This window comes from Ceratotherium simum, chromosome 7 (assembly GCF_057802395.1).
Source record: "Ceratotherium simum simum isolate JZ-2026a chromosome 7, ASM5780239v1, whole genome shotgun sequence".
NCBI lineage: Eukaryota > Metazoa > Chordata > Mammalia > Perissodactyla > Rhinocerotidae > Ceratotherium > Ceratotherium simum.
In genome coordinates this window covers 75,514,772-75,531,410 of record NC_141906.1, presented here as the reverse complement: position 1 = coordinate 75,531,410, position 16,639 = coordinate 75,514,772, and the positions used below count along the sequence as shown (strand labels likewise).

The 16,639-nt window shown below is 39.6% G+C and overlaps 2 protein-coding genes across 2 annotated transcripts in view; one reads left to right on the top strand and one right to left on the bottom strand.

Annotated features, from left to right (window-relative positions):
- The window catches only part of LOC147916718 (uncharacterized), a 75,468-nt gene that overhangs the window by 25,090 nt on the left and 33,739 nt on the right, over positions 1-16,639 (bottom strand). The window lies entirely within an intron of this gene.
- Positions 13,731-14,669, top strand: LOC101389917 (olfactory receptor 8B4). Its single transcript, XM_004438404.2, has one exon. The coding sequence runs from the start codon at positions 13,740-13,742 to the stop codon at positions 14,667-14,669; it is 930 nt and encodes a 309-aa protein (XP_004438461.1). The 5' UTR covers positions 13,731-13,739.

Sequence of the window (16,639 nt, the reverse complement as noted above, 5' to 3'; positions counted from 1 at the left end):
TGACCTCGGGACAATTGCTTCATCTTTCTGGGCTCACGCTTGCTTATATAAAATGATTATGCTCTACCAGATTATTTATACATTCCATTTACAACTTATATTTATTTGTGTTAGGGCCCAGGGCAAGCTATCCCAAAATATCCCACAATGGCATATTGATTATTTTGAATTAAAGTTACTTGAGAAGTAAAAAGGGCATTCCGACCCTCCTGTCTCTGCTCCCCTGAAAGCAGGATATAAATCTCCCATGTGAAAGGTGCTCTCCCTGCATCCTTATCACCACAGCTAGGGAATTCTAGGCCAAGAAGCTTGCATAAAAAAACCTTGCTAATTCAACTACCTGTTTAAATTCCTCACTAGTTACATATCCCAAACCTAAGTTTCTTTGTCCTGTCAGTTCCTCACAAATTTATTTGTTCTTTCTATAAAAGATATATAGACTGCCTGCTTTGTTTACTCTCCCAGCATTGTTCTCATGATTCTCCCATGCATACATAATTAAACTGGGTTTTTCTCCTGTTAATTTGGTCTTGTGTCAATTTTATTATTAGCCCAGCCATAAGAATACAAGAAAGGTAGAGGAGGTTTTCCCACTCCCCGACGTTTGTATACTGACTGGGTGGTACATGTTCATGGTATTTGAAATGATTACCAAAGAAAAATCACTGAAAGGAAGTATCCGTTTACTCCAGTTTTCTTGTTCTCCTGGGTCTTCTCCAGGGTGCATCACTGTTGCTTGTTAGTTGTATATTTTTAGAGTCTTTCCATGGATGGTGCCTGCACATACAGACACACAATCTTGTCCCTGTTTTCACAGCCTGTGAGCAGCTGATTTAAAATGTATCTACTGATGAAAACTAATTAGAAGAGGAGGGAATAAGAGGTTGTTACTGGGATGGACAAATGAATAAAAGGCAGAAAAAAGATGGATCTGAAGGGTCATTGGTAGCCAAAAAGAGGGAAACAGAAAGGCACACTGTGAAAACATGGGAGTGTCAGCTCTGGTTATGAAGGTATATGCCCCAAGACACAGGTCATCACAAGAATTTGGTTTTTCTAATCTCTTGCCTCCACTTCAATTTTCATCCTTGCATAAAATTCCACTTATGAGTGTATTATAGCTGATGAATAATTTTCTACTGCTGTATATTATTTTTGTTTTTCAAAATTATAAATAATGCTTGATTAACAGACTTAATACATCTTTGAGTTTTCCCCCTCATTACGATATATTTCTAGACAGAATTACTGAATTACACAGATTCCTGAATATTATTGCCAAATTCCTTCTTGAAAGGGATACCAGCTTAAGAGAAGGTTGACATGAGGGAAGCCATATTGTAGAAAAGAAGCCCTATTGTAACTTTGAATGACCTCTGACAAACTAACCCAGCTGGATACGCACCCTCTAGGAGATCTAACTGCTCTGTTGAGTTGACCACCCCTGCTTGTGAATGTACCTCCCAGCTGCGACAAGATGATAACTTTGTTCTTTTGAGTTCCTTAGGAATACGATGACTGCCGAACAAAGAATCTATGCTGATAGCCATCATCAATGAAAACTGAAAGATCTGGTGTGGCACTCCCAGTGTGTAACACTCGAGGGTCAACATTTCTAACCCCTCCCCTATAACCCACCAGCCTATATAACTGCTGTAAGATTTTGTGCCCCCTTAAGATGTTTCTTTGAGACATTAGTCAGCCATCTTCCCCCTGGCTAGCAAGCTGTAATAAACTGCCCTTTCTTTTCCACCATCTTGCCTCGTGAGGATCGGCTTTTGTCTCGCAGCGAGCAGATGTGCCCTTTGTGCGGTAACAAAAGCTTATCTCAATGTACACCCTCACCAGCAGCATTAACACATTCAGATGGTCTACTCTTGGCCAGATTCTGTGCTAGTAAGGGTGTCACTCATGAACACTTACCTTTAGTTTTGACAGTGGTAGTGTTTATATTATCGTCTCCTCCTTTTATATCTTTGTTTTCTTTCTACTTCATAAACTACTTGTGGTATCTGGATGGATAAAGAGGGAGCAAAATTGAAAATGTTTTCTTCCTCCTTCTTTTTTTTCCTTATATACTCCCTGTAGAGGAGGAAAAATAATTTTCCCTCTACTCTTCCAGGTTCTTGGCTGAGACCCCCCACCGTAATAAAAGATTGATTAACAGGAGAAAAACAAAAAGAAGTTTAATAATATGCATACCTCCTGTATAGATGGGAGATACCCAGGAAAAATGAGTAACTCCCCAAAATGACCCAAGCTACCACATTACATACCACCCAGCTAAAGACAAAACAAGATAGGGATGGGGAGCCAGTTGAGGGAGGTTATGAGGCAAAGCACAGTAAAGGAGGGTATGGTTGTTATACAGATTTGTCATTTCCTTCTCTGTTGATAAGAGTTTCCAGGGATTTAGTCGCCCTACTTCCTGGGACAGAGAGGGAGACACCCTTAGGAATGGAGATTTCCCTTATAAATGTCAATTTCCCACACAAAAGGACAACTTCTACTCAGTTTTCAGAGCTTCTCCTATCTGCTTCTTAAAAATAATCAGTTCTTCTCCTGTTTCTTAAAAATAATAGTTCAAGATAATCCTTACGCCAAAGAGACATATTTTGGGGTGGCAAATTCTGCTCCCCTTCATCCCTTATTTCTTAAATGGCTTTTTCTTAGCTTGATCACATTTCTGGTAATCTTTTTGATCCAAGGAAGGGAAGATACTCTGGATCCTTTACCTTTGTAATAATCTACTGTGAGGTGTTTTTCCAGAATACCTTTCTCCCATGGCTCTGTTGGTTTCAATGCCCCTGCTCTGTGTTCTTACAGCACACTGCACTTAACCTATTAAGTGCTGGTCCAAGTGGAGGGCCAGTGCCTGTTCACTTTTCTATATCCAACCCACCACAAATTAAACTGTAAGTTTTGTGTGAGCTGAGTCCCTGGTGCCCGTTTTGATATATTCCACACACCTTGCACAGCGCCTGGCACATGTGGAGTGGGAGTTTAACAAATATTTATTGGATGCAAGAACGGAGTGTCTAGCAGTTTTAGTAGCCGATTTACTAAAGGAGCGGCTTTCCTGTTCTCATTCTTCTGGCCACTCGTTCTCCTCTTCTAGCACGTAGACAGACATATGTTTGATGTCTAATATCCCATCACCTTGATGCCCTGATTATATTCTTCCTGTGTTAACTCATGATCCCCAACTTCAGGCACATGCCACTTAGTGGCTGTAGCAAAAACCAGACTCTTAGATTCGTAAACCTCAACTTTCCACTCCTTTTTATCATCAAATGTATAGTATTATGTAAAAGGGTTAACTTAAGCAAACTCTAAATCACTATCCAGTTGAACACTGGCTCTGAAGGAAATTTTATAAAATACCAACAATTGTGCATTCGTTTTGTACTCCCCATTTTAACTCATATCCCGGAGACAACACACTGAAGAAAATTTTGCACAATGAAAAAATGAACCATTCACTTATGAAGCTCCCATTTTCCTCAGAGTTAAGTCTGAATGATTGTGCTCAAAAGATAAATACACTTAGAAAAAAGTCATCAAGACCATAGCCTGATTATTCTTTGCTGACTTTTCAGGGCACAGTCCTGCTTTCTCAGAGCAAACCTTCTGTTTCCTTTACTATCACAAATGAATATATTCTATATCCTGTCAGAATTGCTTCTGGGGACATGTGATAATACAGGGTTTTTGGAACTTTGCAAGTTCCTTAGTGATTTTATTGGGAAAGACTACCACTTTTCCCTTTGTAATTAAAAGTAAGTTGTGGGGAGATATTTTGAGACTATGAAATGTCTTGTTCCTTTTCAATTTTTCACATACTAGTTTTAGCATCCATTGATGATTCTTACCTGAATCAATTATTACTCTGATGGTTGAAAAATGGAGATTTTCTAGTCCATCAATCCTTCATTATTTGTTAGTTGGCATTCTGTCAGAAAGAACCTTTTCTTTTTCTGTATTTATTTATTATTTATTTATCCATTCATTTATTCATTTATATCATTTTGGACTCATGCATTCTAATTTTATCTAATGGGTTATGAGTCATTATTGTCATTATTTACTTTGATGCTCAATTTGTCCCTTGTTTGTCCAGTAGGAGCCTCTTCACACTGGTTCCTATGGCCTTTTAATAGATCTCCATTAGATTTTGAGCACTTTATTCCTTTCTGGCAAAACAATATGTTTCAGGCTCATTCTGTCCTTTCCCTGCCCCAGCACTGGTTCTATTTACAGAAGCACAGTATTTAAAACCAAGATATGAATACTAGGTGATCTGTATTTAATGTAATTCTGCAAGCAGGTATTTAATGGGAGAATATTCACGATTGTAAAAAACTCATACATCTGTTGAGGATACATGTTTGTGTTTAAGTGATAGACTTGCTCTCTGTGAATGGGCCACTGCTCTGTGTCCCAAAGTCGGTGATTCCCAAGTGTCATCTGTGGTCCCCTTCTCACCACTTTTTACCTGCTCACATGATAGTTTCCTCAGGTTCATGTGAGACCACATGAAAGGAAGAATTAGGCCTGGAGTGGGAGGAAAAAAAGCCCTGAGACTCTTGTCATACAATGTGGTTGTAGATGCCATTCAGTCTGGCCTCCTTAAACATATAACTTCTTATCCCATTTGCTTCCTTCATTCATGTTGTATCTCGCAGTGACCACCCTCCCCTTTTATTCTAACTTTCCAGACTACCATGATTTGAGAATAAAGGTGGACAAGAGTTTCACATTCAAGGGACTCACGTTCTTCAAACCCTAATAATAAGTTTTGAAACTTTATGTCCTGTGAACTTTACATACAAGTTCTCATTTAATCATCTCTACAACTGTATGTGATAATTATCCCTGCTTTATAGATGAGTAAACTGAGGTTTAAAGAACTTAAGGAACTTGCCTAAGATTGTACAGATAGTAAGTGGTGCAGTAAAGAAATGAATTTGGACTGTCTGACTCTAGAGCCCAAACCCTTAACACTCACTGTCTTCCAGAGGCTCAGCCTGGGTGTGTAACAAACAGCACATGTGATGCACATATATTCACTTTGTGCAACGTCCAACAGTCATATTGGAACCCTCTGGGCTTTCTCAAGTTTTACAAAGATCTGCCTTTGAGCTGAACAAGACCATACGTTCACTCTCATGTGAAAACAATTTGCCAAAAACATATGTCAAGGGAAAGACACCAAAGATTTTTCTCCTTATTTAATGCACTAAGCTAATAGGGTCAGTAATATAAACATATCTGAGACCTGCTGAACTACTGTAATATGGATTGTGCAGTAATATACTTAGAAAATGTTTATTTGAGGTTATATTCCCAACCTCAGCCTGGCGATCTAACACATGCAGAGAATTTAATGGCTGGCAGATACAGAAGGTACTAAATAAGTGTTGAATGAATCCCTAGTGAGACCTTAAAATATTAAACTATGCAGTGTTTTGTTTTTAATTTAATTTTTAAAATGACTGTTCTTAAATTTCCAAAAGCAATGCTCAAGTTTTGTAGGAATATGTAAAAGTAGAGCTAAGCAAAAGATTTACTGAAAAAATCCACGATCCTGTCACCTAGAGATAACTACCCTTAGGATTTTGGTGTATATTCTTTCAGACTATTTTTCTGTGTTTGTAGTTGTGATGGCTTAGACCATTTTGCAAAAACTATATGTATACACACACACACACACACACACAGATGTACAATTTTGTAACTTTATTTTTCATTCTGTAACACGTTGTAAACAACTTCTCATGTGATTAAATATATATCAAAATCAAGATTTTTAATGACTACACTCTGGGTGTTTAAAGCTGTAAGGCAGTGGAATGATGCAACATGTTTCTGTTCGCTGCGTGGAAAGATAGCATTGTTTTCCCTCCTTTTCAAAGAGCTTTTCAATAGTGATATGTTCATCTGACGATCTTAAATTTCTTTTCTAAATTCTAAGAGTAGCTTTCTTTTTGATTTACTCTTAGTGTCAAATTCTGCATATCCCTCCCACTATCTTAGTTTACGTTTCCTGGTCTCCAGCGCCATCCTTCTCCTTCATCCTTTACCAAAAGTCAAAAGGCAAGTCTGGAGATTCTAGCCTCATTTATACTTCGCACTTCGCTTTTCCTAGCGAGGGAGAAGCCTTTATGTCCCAAGCAGGTAAATAAAGAATGACCCTTTCTCTTCCCTCTTGTCCTCCCCACTCCAACCCAAAGGAAAGGACAGTTTATAGGACTGATGAGAAATTGGGAGAATGAACATATAATGTGGCTCAGTGTGGCCCAGCCCCCTTCCTACAGCCTCTCTCCTCATTTCTAGTTAGGACAGGCACATTCTCAGGAGCCCCGCTCATCTCTTCCATTTGCAACCCTTCTTCTTTATAGAACAGACCAACTGTTGTCCAGCTCAGTGTAGACCTGGATTCATTAATTTACTCTGTGGTGTGCAATGAGGGAATTACAAAGTCCTAATGTAGATGTTCATCCAACCTGGGTCTTTCGATCAACTTTATCAGTAATAAAGCTGGCATTTTTTGTCCTGACTTCTGACTTCTGTGTCTAATCTCTTAATTGATTTTGAACTCAAAAAGGGAAGAAGGATATGATTTATCATCATTAACCCTTTCCTACTATCTCCCACCCCTCCCTGCCGTGTATACAATGATTCAAGTCTCAATATCATTTGCCATTCCCCAAATTTGCAGTGCTTTTTTCCCTTATGACCTTTCGTATTTCCTCTTGTGATTCCCTTTGCTCAGCAAGTCCTCCTGATTTTCTCTGCTGGTAACCTTCTACTTATCATTCAAGACTAATAGCAATGCATTTCTAAAACCGTATCACAAAACAGATTGTGTATTTCCATAGTAACAATGTAATAATTGAGACTGTTTCTGAATAAAGATCTAGCATAAAATAACCTGTTAAAAATCAAAGATATACTTTCTATAACACCCTATGATAATTTTTTAAAAGTAAAATTATTTCCCAAGTTTTACAAAGTGTGCAAAAAGCTATTCCATGTATTGATTTTATAAGGAGTCTCAAAGACAACGAAGTGAATATAGAGTCCATGAAAAACAGAACCCTATCATAACATTGACCAATTTAAACACACACTAGCTATTTAATCATCAATAAAAATAATTATTGTGCCATTAGCTTCCTTAGATGTTAAACATAATCTCTTTTATTATTATTTTTTTTGCTATGGGGGACATTCCATTAAAAAAGCTGGCCAGGCCCCGTGGCTTAGCGGTTAGGTGCACGCGCTCCGCTGCTGGTGGCCCGGGTTCGGATCCCGGGCGCGCACCAACGCACCGCTTCTCCGGCCATGCTGAGGCCGAGTCCCACACACAGCAACTAGAAGGACGTGCGACTATGACATACAACTGTCTACCGGGGCTTTGGGGAGAAAAAGGAGGAGGATTGGCAATAGATGTTAGCTCAGAGCCGGTTTCCTCAGCAAAAAGAGGAGGATTAGCACGGATGTTAGCTCAGGGCTGATCTTCCTCACAAAAAAATAAATAAATAAATAAAAAGCTGGCCAGATAATTCATTGAATGTATTTCTGTTTAGCCAGTGAAGAAGTTTATTTTTATAAAAGATTATTAGAAAAAAAGAAAGAATTGAAGGTTTAAAAACTTTATGAAGAATAATCGTTGGAACCAGGAATGTTTGTCCATTTTGTCCTCCAAACCATGTCCAAACAACATTTCCATGGAGGAGGAAACTCATTCAAAATAGAGCATACTTTTGGGGAGAGTTTGTTACACCCCTTTAAGCAGGTGGTTTTGGCGGGTGTGTCTGCCTTCACCATGGAGATATGAGAAAGATGCCCCATGGCCTGGAATGCTTTTTCTGTCTTCACTTCCTTCCCACAGACCCCTTAATCTCCAGTCCCTATTATACCAGCCAGGGTTCTTGAATGCAAACAGCAGAAGTTGATTCTGGTTAACTCTGGCAACAAAGGGAGTTAATTAGGGCCAGCCCCAGTGGCCTAGCAGTTAAGTTCAGTGCACTCCGCTTCAGAGGCCAGGGTTTGGTTCCTGGGGGCGGACCAACACTGCTCATCTATCAGTGGCCATGCTGTGATGGTGTCCCACATACAAAATCGAGGAAGACTGGCAACTGATGTTAGCTCAGGATGAATCTTCCTCAGCAAAAAGAGGAAGACTGGCAACAGATGTTAGCTCAGGTTGAATCTTCCTCAGCGAAAAAAAAAAAAAACAAAAGGGGGGAGTTAACTAGCAAGAAATGGGGTAGTTCACAGACTCTTAGAGTGGGCTGGGGAACCAGCATTTGGAGTTTGGAGCCAGGCATGATCTAGGGGAAGCCAGGAGGTGGAATCACAGCCAAGTTACACCACAGAACCATCTGGTTAGGCTGTGCTGGTTGCTCCTGCGGGCACCACCAAAACCCAACATCTTGTTTCTTTGTGTCACTTGCCTAGGCTCAGAGTCCTGCATGGGGATCTGACTGGCTGAGTTCAGGTCTTATGTTCTTTGGGGAGATTTCAAAGGAGGCCAACTCCTGGCTCTAACCAAGGTTTGCAGAACGGCAGATTCCCAAACACGAAAGGAATGCCAATGATGCACAGCCACACAAAAACTTTTTTTTTTAATCACTAATATTTTTATCACTATTTACTTTTTCAGTTTTAAACCTGAATTTTATTTCCTCAGGGAGGCCTTCCCTGACCTTGCACGTTCAGTAGGATCCCTGGTTTAATGGTTTCCTAGCACCCCAAAACTTCTCTCTGGCAAAATCATTGTATTTCTAATTAGTTATGTGTAAGTATCTGTCTATTCTAGGTTTCTCCATCTAGATTACATATATGAGAGGGCAGGGGCTGTGTCTGTTTTGATTGTTGCTTTATTCTTAGAGCAAAGCACAGGGCCTAGAATGTGGTAAATGCTCTCTAAATATCTGTTGAGCCCCCTGTATTTGTACATTTTTCAATCTGTTGGGCCCCCTCTATTTGTACATTTTTCAATTATATTTCTAATTCGTAGTCTCTCCCCTTCTCTTCAGCTGATGCTGACTTCTAGATAATTTCTTTAGATGTACCCTCTAGGTTAACTGTTTTCTCTTTATCTGTGTATAACAGGCTGGAAATAGTTCCTAATTTCAACTACCATGTTTTTATTTCTAAAAGTTCTATTTGATTCTTTTAAAAATCTACCTTGTCAATTTTGATGGTTCTTTTACTATACTTTCCATTTGCTCTTTTATTTCTTTGATCCGTCCCTGATAAGGTTAATAATTTTGCATGTCAGGTTCTGTAGCTTACGGTTTTTCATTCATGGTGATTCTCATTCCTGGTGGCTTATTTTATGTTTGTTTAGTGATTTTCATTAAGAGCTCATGATCCTTGGATATTTATCTGGGGAAATTCTGTGGTATCTGTATTTAAATTGGTATTCTCCAGAGAAGAATTCTCTTTTTTTTTTTTTTTGGTTTATATGTAATATGAATTTTTTGCCTGAAACAGAGGGGTGTTCAGAAATTTTCAGGGGATATTTATCTCTTTTTCTGCCCTTCAAGAGCCATGGTCCCTTCCTATGTGAGCTTTTTTCTTGCTCTAAATTTAGCCACAGAAGATGCTTATTTTGGAAGATCCAGTATTACGAGTCAATAATGGTTCCAAACTTCCAACCTGCTTGAGTCCCAGGCTTTATCCCTTACGGCCTACATAGGCAACCCAAATAAACCCAACTCTGGGCCACAGGGGATCCTGAGGTCTAGCAGTTGTGCATCCCTCTGGATTATTACTTTCTTATCTTTTCTCTTTTGTTCTCACAGGAATTCATGTAGTTTCTGCCATCTCAAATATTAACAAATAGATTATTTTTATATTTTATCAGAATTTTTAGTTTTGTTCTATCAGGAAATATTTTTCTGAATATAAATTTTGCAAGATTGCTGGAAATAGCTGGCCCTAGTAAAGACTTATTGAATGATGAATAAATAAGTTGACTTCTACTCTAATGAACAGAGATAATTATTTCTCACTCTTCCATTGCTGGGCCATTCCCACACATCTGCTAACCTATTATTCAAGAGGGAGAAATGCAGTGAATAAAAAGTTATCTGTACTAAAAAGAAATACTTATTTTATTCCTAAAAATAAACACCAAAAACATCTCCTAAACATGGAACTGCAAGGATATTTTCTGAGAATTAAGGGGAAACTGGACCAAGTAATTCAGACCTGTACTACAAATTCCCCTGGCCATTTCCCTTGAGTATTTTTCCTGATGTCCACTCACTAGCATGCAGGCCATGAGGACTTCTGCTTCCCTTCAACACTGGATAAATGACCACAAATTTGCTGCCATGCGGTGTATCTTGAGAAAGCCCAGAGGGTTCCAATATGACTGTTCTGAAGGCTGGGGGATGACAAAAGAGAAATAACAGTCGGGGGGAGAGAGAGGTGAAAGCTGTATCCTTTTATGACTGATCTTTGGAAATCACATAGCATCACTTCTGCCTTATGCTATCAGTTGGAGAAATCCCAAGTCCCTGCCTGGATGCAAGGGTAGGAACATAGACCCCATCTCTTTACTGGAGCAGTGTTAGTCCCATTGTACCAAGAGCATGTGGGATGCAAGATATGTGTGTGTGCGGGTGTGTGTGTATGTGCTGGTCGAGCCATCTTTGGAAAAAAGTAATCTGCCTCACACATGCACACTGTATAGTTGTTATAAACACAATATTACGTTAGAAAACATCCAGCATAATGCCAGGCACTCTGTAGTTGCTCCATACACATTAATTCTTTTTCCTCTTAATTTCCTCCCTTTATATAAGAAAAAAAGGGGGTTTTATTTTAAGAGACACAAGATGGATGAGAAATAAAAACAATGGTTTTTTTTGCATGTGCTACCATACTGAGTTGTTAGGTCAGTAAATCTTCACTTTACAAATGAGGGAATTGTGGCTCAAAGATGTTTAGTAATTTTAATGTTAAAGTAGTTTGGCAGGATGATTTAAGAAACTATTAATTTCGTTTTGTCCTCCATTTATGTTTTAAGTAAACTTTTAATTTGAGTATAACATAAGGATTTACCTCAATGAATTTTTATAAACTGAACACATCCATGTAAGCAGCACTCCTATCAGAAACAGAACACTGTCAGCAACCCTGAAGCATCCTTCAGATCCCTTTCCAGTCACTAGCCCCTGACTGCCCAACCATGAATAACTGCTATCTGACTTCTAACACCAAAGATTTGTTTCCTTCTTTTGAACTTCATATAAATGGAATCATAAAGTATGCACTTTTTTGTGCTGGGCTTCTTTTGCTCCATAATAGGCTTGTGACATTTATCTATGTTATTAACGTTCATGGCTATATGGAATTCTATTTTATTAATATCCCACAATTTATTATCCAGTCTATAGCTGATTGACATGTTGGTGGCTTTTGGCTATTATGTATAATGGTGCTATGAATCTTGCCATGTTTTTAGGTAAATATGTATACTTATTTTTATTGGGTATACACCTTTGAGTAGACTTGCTGGGTCAAAATGTATGTATATGTCCAAGTTTCTTAAATATTACTAATCAATTTACTGTACCATATACAGTGATATACAACAATGTTGTACCATTGTACCACTGGTTACAACGTGAAAGTGTACCAATGTTTACTCCTTGCACCTATGTAATTCCTCTCCTATTCCCCTTCCACCTATTTTAGGCAGGTAGCTAGGGTTTGTATTTCTTTGCTTTAGGATTTTGGGCTAGGTATAAGTCAGAAACCTCTTGCAATTAATGACCTTCTCATTCTTGAAGCCTAAATCTACTGAAGACAGTATTGGTTGGCCAGGAAGAGTAGGTTCAGTTAAGGAGAACCTGAGGGCAAGGAGGTTGAAAGACAGAGAGAGTCTCTTAGTCAGAAAGGGGGATGGAAGTCAGTGGGTCTAGGAGACAGCAGAAGCCAGAGGCCTGAATAGTTGCTTATGCTCTTTTTAGTTGGGTGACCATATAATTTCTTACCCAAATCCAGACACTTTTGAGAGTGAGAGGATGTGCTATTAATAATTATACAGGGATAATGGATGTAAATTAGGACTGTCCCAGGCAAACTGGCATTATTTTAGGCAGCCTCAGTGGAAACTTACAAATGCAGCTGCTCATATGTCTTTGAATGCTTCTTAGAATATTCATGTAGTAGATCATATGGAGAGCATCTTTGTCATCTGGAGAATGACAAGACTAAAACTTTAGGTACATCTCCTGTTATACCTTAAGCCTGCATACATCTATAGTGTAACTTCATGTAGGTGTGTGTGTGCTTCCTTTCATATTGTTGTGATATTTTAATCCCCTCACATTAAAGGCTTATCTGTGGCCCTTAGTAGAGCTGAGAGTAGGTGATGTTCATGCTGGTTATGGCGTGGTGTCTCCACTGTTCTGAGTAGCTCATGGTGCTAGAAACATTTTGTCTGCGGTGCTCGCCATCTGATCTGTTTTCTTCTTTTTTTGGTCCTATTCTTAAAACTCCCTTTGAAAATTTGGAAATGGTGGCTAAAATAAGTTTGGGACCATTCTCTCTGAAAATCAAGAGTTGAGTGCCAAGAGTTAATGAAGGAGAAGAAAAATGAGTCCCCAAACTCAGCACTGAATGACACGCAATACCTGGATTTAAGGGAGTTTGAGTAGAATATCTGAGTCCCAAGATGCTACGTAAACAGCATAATCCAGGCTGTAAACAAAGACAGTGAAATGTCTTCCCTATAGGGACAAAACTCTGAGAAATTACCAGGGGAAATTGTGTCTAATCAGGTCCCTGAACTAGCACAAAGTTCTCTATGATATGCCAGCTGAGTTTCTGGTGAAAATGAGGGCTGCTATTTTTTCTCCTGAAGTTGATATAGACCATCTGGGGAAATCCACAAACAGAAATCTCGGTCTATTCCTAGAGCACCTGGAGACCAGGGTCTGTAAAGCTCTGATTCTCAGCACCAAGAGAATCAGAAGAGTTAACACTCAAAGCTGTCTGCTTTATGCACTAACACCACTTTTTCCTTTGGGCAAATGGAAAAACAGATTGCATAAGGCCCAGCGCTGAGGGGGGCCAGGGAGAAGGAGGGTGAATGTCTGAATCCCATCTTTCCTGATGGTTTTCTTTTGAACTTATAACCAGGGGATCTGGGATGTATTGATCCCTTTCCTGCTCTTAACACTGACTCTGACGTGAAATGTTGTGAAGGGGCTTAGAGGAGGAAGGTAGGATGTGCAGAGACAGTAGGGGACACTCTTGGCTTTCTCTCCAGGGCAGGACCCTAATATCTGGTTGGGAGAGGGAAGCAGAGAATGGGTGGAAACAATGGGGGACATGAGAGCTCCTGTCTCTCAGAGCTTGAGGTAGTGGGCTCTGGTTATGCTCCTGGCCCTTGGGGTGTCTTTCTGAGAGTCCCTGGGCAGCCAATTCAGGTGTTCCATCTCCTCATCTCTCTAGTGGGGACAGAATTCTTGCTGCCCATGCTAACAGACTCGAGCTTGGATTCATGATCAGCCCAGGGGAGCTGAGATACAGCCACACACACATTGTCAATAGCTTGGGAGGGAACACAGATGAGAGAAGAAAGGCAAAAGGGACAGTGTCCAGGCACTGGCTTATCTTCTATAGCCTTATTCCATCAGCCATGCTTGTGTCTATCATCAATCTATGTATTTTGCCCCTTGTTTCCACAGACATCTCTGCAGAAGAGAATGACTCTGAGAAACAGCTCCTCGGTGACTAAGTTTATCCTTGTGGGATTACCAGAACAATCAGAACTTCAGCTCCCCCTTTTCCTCTTGTTCTTAGGGAGCTATGTGTTTACCGTGGTGGGCAACTTGGGCTTGATCACCTTAATTGGGCTGAATTCCAGCCTTCACACTCCAATGTACTTTTTTCTCTTCAACTTGTCTTTTATAGATCTCTGTTATTCCTGTGTGTTTACCCCCAAAATGCTGAATGATTTTGTGTCAGAAAATATCATTTCCTATATGGGATGCATGATTCAACTATTTTTCTTCTGTTTCTTTGTTAATTCTGAGTGCTATGTGTTAGTATCAATGGCCTATGATCGCTATATGGCTATCTGCAACCCTCTGCTGTATACAGTCACCATGTCCCCTCGGGTCTGCTCTCTGCTGATGTTTGGTTCATATGTGATAGGCTTTGCTGGGGCCATAGCTCACACTGGAAACATGCTGAGACTGACCTTCTGTGATTCCAACATCATTGACCATTATCTGTGTGAAGTTCTCCCTCTCCTGCAGCTCTCCTGCACCAGCACCCATGTCAACGAGCTGGTGTTTTTTATTGTGGTTGGAGTGGTCATCACAATATCCAGTACCAGCATCTTCATTTCTTATGCTTTGATTCTCTCCAGTATCCTCCGCATTCCTTCTGCTGAGGGCAGGTCCAAAGCCTTTAGCACATGTGGCTCCCACATAGTTGCTGTTGCTCTGTTTTTTGGGTCAGGGGCATTCACCTATTTAACAATGTCTTTTCCTGGATCTATGGACCACGGTAAATTTGCCTCAGTCTTCTACACCAACGTGGTTCCCATGCTTAACCCTTTGATCTACAGTCTGAGGAATAAGCATGTTAAACTTGCCCTGGGTAAAACCCTGAAGAGAGTGCTTTTCTGATGGTTCTATTTGTATCAATTAATTCCTGGAAAGCATCATACTCAAGTACTTTTTTATGTATAGGTAGAGGAATTTTAATCTTTTTTCTTTAGTGAGGTCTTCTTTCTACTTTAAAAAATTGGAAATCTCTTCCCTATACTCTTATGAGGATTATACTATTTTGTACTACTTAAATTGGTTCACTCCAGGCAATTTAAGAACGATTAAGTTCCTATCATTTACTACTCTATACTAGGCCCAAGAGATGAATAAGATGATGCTCTATGACTTCCTCTCATTTCAAGATAAATGGTTTGTCCAAGCAACATTTCTAGCTGTGAGATGGGGAAGGTGGTAGAATGAGGGTCTAGAAGAGTGAAATTATTTTTTCTTCAGTTATGGGAGCAGCCTTACCAAAGACCAAAGGTAGATACCTTGGTGCCATAGGTAAGATAGTCTCCCAGTGCCTAGAGTATTTGCTTGGCTGGGAAGATCATAAATCATCTCTTGCATGTACTTACATCTAGACACAAGAGAAGGCCTCATCCAGGAGTTCTTTACGTGGCATGAAATGTAGAGATAAATCAAAACTAAACTCTTTCATTTCAAAGTTTCAAAACTCTTAGGCCTCAGAAGGTAACCATGGGGTAGGTAGTCTTGTAATTGGGTCAGTTTCTTGGTCTCTGGGTGCTAAGGCTGAAAGCAAAAGAAGAACAAAGGAGAAATTCTATGGATTTACATGATTACATTAACTGCCACCTATATGCTGCCCTGGATATAGTGTGCACATTATGGGGCATTTAGGAAAGTTCTTTTATTCTTTAAGAAGATTTAGATTTTACTCTCTCTAAGAATGTGTATGTGTGTGTGTGTGTGTGTGTGTGTGTGTGTGTGTGTATGTGTACGTATGTGTATTACAGTTAACTATTAAAGAATTAGGAAGAAAGATGAGTCATATTACATTTTCCACTTGCAGGGAGACTTGGAAGGGATCCAGATTTTGAGAGACAAAGCCCACTGTTAGAAGATTCTGCTATTCTATATTGAACAGCTCAGATTTTATAAACTGTTCTGAGTGTAGGCAGGAAGGTAAACCTAGGGCAAGATCAGCCCATATGGCAAGATGGGAGGATGGAGACTCATAGTGGTCAGAAGAATGAGAACTCGCTGAGTACAGACTAGAACTTGGGGTGACCTTGAGGAGACCTTCTGTGAAGAGTATTTAGTACTTTTCTTCTGGATATGGGGAGAGTCATATAAAGTACTGAGTCTGTATATTTTTCTATGCTTATATTTCTTTAACTCTTTCACAAAATTGGATAGTTGCACGGCGTGTGTTGGTAAGAGAAACAAGGCAGCAAAGAGAATTACGGCCTTCCTCACATTTACTTCTCTGCTGACACTCGTGTGGGAGAAGCAGCATCATACTGAGAAGAAGGTAGTTCACATGTTCCAGGTCATGGCCAGAAGCAAGAGATGGAGCTGAGAGCAGCATGGAGAAGCGTCTGCAGCATGAAGTGACTAAGGAGGAGACGTGAGATAAACCTTATTTTCTCCAAATATGCTAAAGGGAGATCTTTGAAGAGGGTGGAAAAATCTGATACTTGGGTTATGCTTAGATTATGATAATAATGATACCTAACATTTACTGAGCATATACTATATGTCTGGGCACTGTTCACAGTGCCTTACATATGTTAACTCACTTATTGGAATTGTGTTAATGCCATACTGAACCACAGCTAGTCAGTTCTCTGGGTCTAATTGAACCCTACCCTCCAGAGGGCTGTCTGTGTCTAGGCATGAGGGGATGTTGGGATATTAGGAAAGAGTCAAGAATGAGGAAGAATAAGAATAAATATACTTTGATACAGATAAAGAAAAAAAAAATTACCATTGGTATAAATGAGTAGGAGCAAGGACTAAAGCAGAACCACAAGGATATGAATGCAAAGGAATAATTATGAAATAAATGCATTAAAGCCCAAGAA